This window comes from Ctenocephalides felis, unplaced genomic scaffold (genome assembly GCF_003426905.1).
Source record: "Ctenocephalides felis isolate EL2017-DRISC unplaced genomic scaffold, ASM342690v1 CF-g0.4_SCAFFOLD_01886, whole genome shotgun sequence".
Lineage (NCBI taxonomy): Eukaryota > Metazoa > Arthropoda > Insecta > Siphonaptera > Pulicidae > Ctenocephalides > Ctenocephalides felis.
The window spans coordinates 56,207,010-56,211,007 of NW_020538040.1; the positions used below are offsets into that span (position 1 = coordinate 56,207,010).

The 3,998-nt window shown below is 30.7% G+C and overlaps 1 protein-coding gene across 1 annotated transcript; it reads right to left on the reverse strand.

Moving 5' to 3' along the window:
• Positions 1–223: 223 nt before the first annotated feature.
• Positions 224–635, reverse strand: LOC113375120 (endoribonuclease Dcr-1-like). Its single transcript, XM_026615070.1, has 2 exons — positions 455–635; positions 224–263 (listed from the first exon to the last, which is right to left on the reverse strand). The coding sequence occupies exons 1-2, from the start codon at positions 628–630 to the stop codon at positions 224–226; spliced, it is 216 nt and encodes a 71-aa protein (XP_026470855.1). The 5' UTR covers positions 631–635.
• Between the last annotated feature and the right edge of the window lie 3,363 nt (positions 636–3,998).

Here is a 3,998-nt window from a genome sequence, read left to right on the forward strand (position 1 = left end):
AAACATAAAATTAACGAATCGGATTTTTTTATGAAAACAAAACTTCTCCTTTGTAAAGTTAAAAAATGTTCTCATTATATAAAAGTGACTTTAAAAATAATAGAAATACATACCTGAACTGTTTCTTCAAGATGATCCAAGTCAGATGGATTTTTTACAAGACCAACATCTAAATCAGTAAGATATTTCAGCATAGTAGCTACTGATTCCACTCTTACTTCATCTACCAAATATACGCTCTTTTTCTCATATGTAATACATCACTGTAATTAATCGTTACAAATTTATCAACCACAATTTACAAATGTATAATAAATAAGATTTTTTAATATTTACTAAATGCACTAAATACTTCCATATATTAAGTAAGTTTTATTAAGTCTATGAAGGCAATTCCATCACCTGTTTGATGGGAATTACATGTTACTGCCAAAATACTTTCTGTAGCACCTACCTTCTCAGTTCATTCGCATGTTCTTGTATTATCTTTAAAGCTATAAAATCACGAGCAGAGTTTTGAGCAAGACACATAATAATGTTACGGTCTCTGGCAGCATCTATTAACTCAACTTGGTATTCTCTAGGCGTAAAGGATGCTGTATTAACGTTTTCAACCCAGTGGAACGCCATTTTAATACACCAAAAGGATTGCTCAAAACCCTAACTGTAAAAATAAATTAATTCATATTTTTGTTTTGAAAATTCTATTTTAAAGCAAATAAAATGTTATAGGACCAAAATGATGATAAATGCTTAATTGATCAAAAAAAAAAAATTTATTGTTTTGAAGAAAAACTGCATCTAAAGTTATAAAAAATGATTGATGAAAATAGGTGCTAAAAATATGCAAAACCTAAAACTAAACTTGTATCTTCATTATTAAAAGGCCTTATTTTTTCCCCTGAGCATGCACTGCCTACTAACTACTAAAATGGGAAAAGGCTTATTCATATATAAAATACTATACAATTGTTGACGTTCAGAATATTGACCTGTACTAATATTTCTTATACTATAACTCGTTCCTTCTTTGGACAAATCAATAAAAAATGACTTCTTAATTGTCATAACCGCTTAAGCACTTTTGTCAAGTACTTCTAGTATAAACATAATTTTCATTTCATATCCATTCATATCGTCAAGAAATAATTCTCAATCATTTTCTTAAACAAGCAGCTTAAATTTGATCCCAACATAACCTCATGCATCAAAAATCAATGACAAAACAAAGTGCAGAAATTTATTTTAAATTAGCGTTGTTAGGAGATATCAACAGATTGCCGCAACTGAATATTGAAAAATTGCACAATTACTGAGTTTCATTTTCTTTTTAACTGAAAATACATAAATTAGCCCATCAAATAAACGACGCATTTCACTCCACAGTCACACACTGTGTCGTAACACAATAGAAAAAGATGCGACATCGACATGCAACATGCAAATGCAAACGATAGCTTCTTAGCGGAGGAACGGCGAAACGGAGAAACTTGTGGATTGTGGTGTGAAATATGTGGTTTGTTTGTTCATGGTTGTTTCATAAAGATAAACTAGCTGTAAGTGGAATTCTGTCTTAAGGCAATTAAGGCATCGTGTCTTAAGGCAAATTGCTGGAACTTCCCGTACCAAAAATTATTATTTTTTTAAAAACGATTAACGTTTTTGAAAAAAATTTACTTTGAAAAAATAAGATTTTTGAGAAACTATAAATTGGACAAAAAATTACTTCTTTTTAAAAAAAAATTAAATAAAAAAAAAATATATTTTTTTTAATTTTTTTTTTGAAAAAAAATATTTTTTTCTTTATTTTGACATATTTTGGATGATCTGAACTTTTTTTCAAAGCAATCGTACTGCTTTAACTGCATAGGACGAAATATAAAGCGCGTAAGCGCCGCGTCGCTGTCTAACGCTTAAGCATTGGTACGGAACCCATAGGAATGTTAACAAAATGTATACTTATTGCAAAAATCTCTATAAAATATCTGTTAATTCGATGTGCATATGTCTAATGATCATTTTTGACCGCCAAATGACTCATTTTTTTACTTTTTCCTCCATATCTCCGAAACGGCTAGACCTATCTTCATGAAAATTTTATCGATTCTTCATCTTGTCAATACAAGTAAAATGTTTTTTGAATTATTCAAATCGGACGCTCCGTTCTCTTAAAAAACTAAGTTACCGTTTTCGGCACTTTTTGCCTCGTATCCGGAAAACTAATCAGCACGTCTCCTTATCAATACGAATCGAATGTTTTTTGAATTATTCAAATCGGTTGATCCGTGTTCCCGAAATCGTCGACGAAAATTTGTATCCGCACATACATACACACACGTACATACATACATACATACATACATACATACACACACACACACACACACATACATCCATTTTTCCTAAGGTATGCCAAAATGTTCAGAAACTTCTGAAACGTAAAGATATATAAAAAATTTCATTTTTGATTTTTTTGCGATTACTATAACTTGCCCTACGGGAAGTTAATAAGCGTTGAGTAAGCGATAAATGAGTTTCTTCTATGTACAAGAAATGACCGTAAACTGTGCGAATATAAAATGTTATGGTGCATCCCCATCTCGCGTACGCGCACGGCGAATCCTGTGCGCATGATTTGCTTTCGTTTGCAATAATTTAGTATGCGGACATTGCGAACAGACTCGCCGAACGGATTCGTGCAATAGGTAGTGGGCAAGCAAAACGATCACCGCAGAAAGATGAATAACCCATGAATAACTTATTGCGTGTCGACATCTAGAATTTAACAAACCGCATTTTAATTTTCCATGAGGTAATTTATAGTAATAGTAATCGCAAAAAAATCGAAATTAAAATTTTTTATATATCTTCACGATTTAGAGATAATTCTAAACGTGTTAGCATACCCTAGAAAAAATGATAGTATGTGTGTGCGGATACAAATTTTCGTCGACGATTTTAGGAACACTGATCAACCGATATGAATAATTCAAAAATTATTCGATTCCTATTAGACGGGGCAAAAAGGTTAAAAAATGGTAATTCAGTTTTTGAAAGTACGGAGAGTCCGATTTGAATGATTCAAAAAACATTTTTGGGAAGGCAAGTCTGGAAATTTCGGAAAACCAATGAAAAATGTAAAAATGAACTCAATTTGGCGGCAAAGAATGATCACTAGTCATATGCGTTTTATCCGTTTCATCTCTGAAACGGCTACGCAGCGCGATTGCCATAGATAAACAAGTATAATATTCAAAAAAAAGTTCGAAATGTTCAAAATGTTCAAACAATTTCAAAATAATAAAAATCATTTTTTTCAAAAACGTCAAATCTTTTCAACATTTTTCAAAAATCTTTTTTTTTTTTTCAAAAAATTTTAAAGTTTTTTTTTGACTTAAATTTTAGGTACGAAAGTGCCAGCAATTTTCCTTAAGGCATTATGCCTTTACATTACTGGCTTATTTACGAAGTCAGCGTTATCACAATCACAGCTTTCACTTAAGTGATTGACTTTATCTTTTATGGAACGTATCTGACCGTCAAATTATACGCGTACATTAATGGAAGAAAATTTAATTATTTTGCGAAGGAAAGTTTAAAAGGCTTTTTTATTAGACAAGTAACATGTCTTTAATAATAGATAGCAAGCTTCGCATTCCAAATTTCGTTATGTTGAATCGTTCAATTAAATAGTAGTTAATTACCTAATATTTTTTAAATTAAATGACAATTGAATCGAATAATATCCCTTTTTTATTTATTGCCTTCGCTTACACTTCTTTTTTTTCTATTTTTTTATTCTTTAAGCATTATTTCTTGGTCTATATTAATTTGCATCTATATATTTTGGTCACGCTTGTCGCAATTACGTACTTTACTGAATATCGCACTAAATTGATTGATATGCGACTGTTCTCTTCGTGGATCAAATCCTTTTTTTTTAAAAAAAACAATATTGATTGATAAACATAGACGAAATATTTTACCTTTTTGCTAAT

Excerpts from the sequence above, each read along its gene's own strand:
- LOC113375120 (XM_026615070.1), bottom strand. The coding sequence starts at position 630 with ATGGCGTTCCACTGGGTTGAAAACGTTAATACAGCATCCTTTACGCCT. Across the intron at positions 264-454 it reads CATGCGAATGAACTGAGAAG|TGATGTATTACATATGAGAA; the intron begins GTAGGTGCTACA and ends GATTAATTACAG.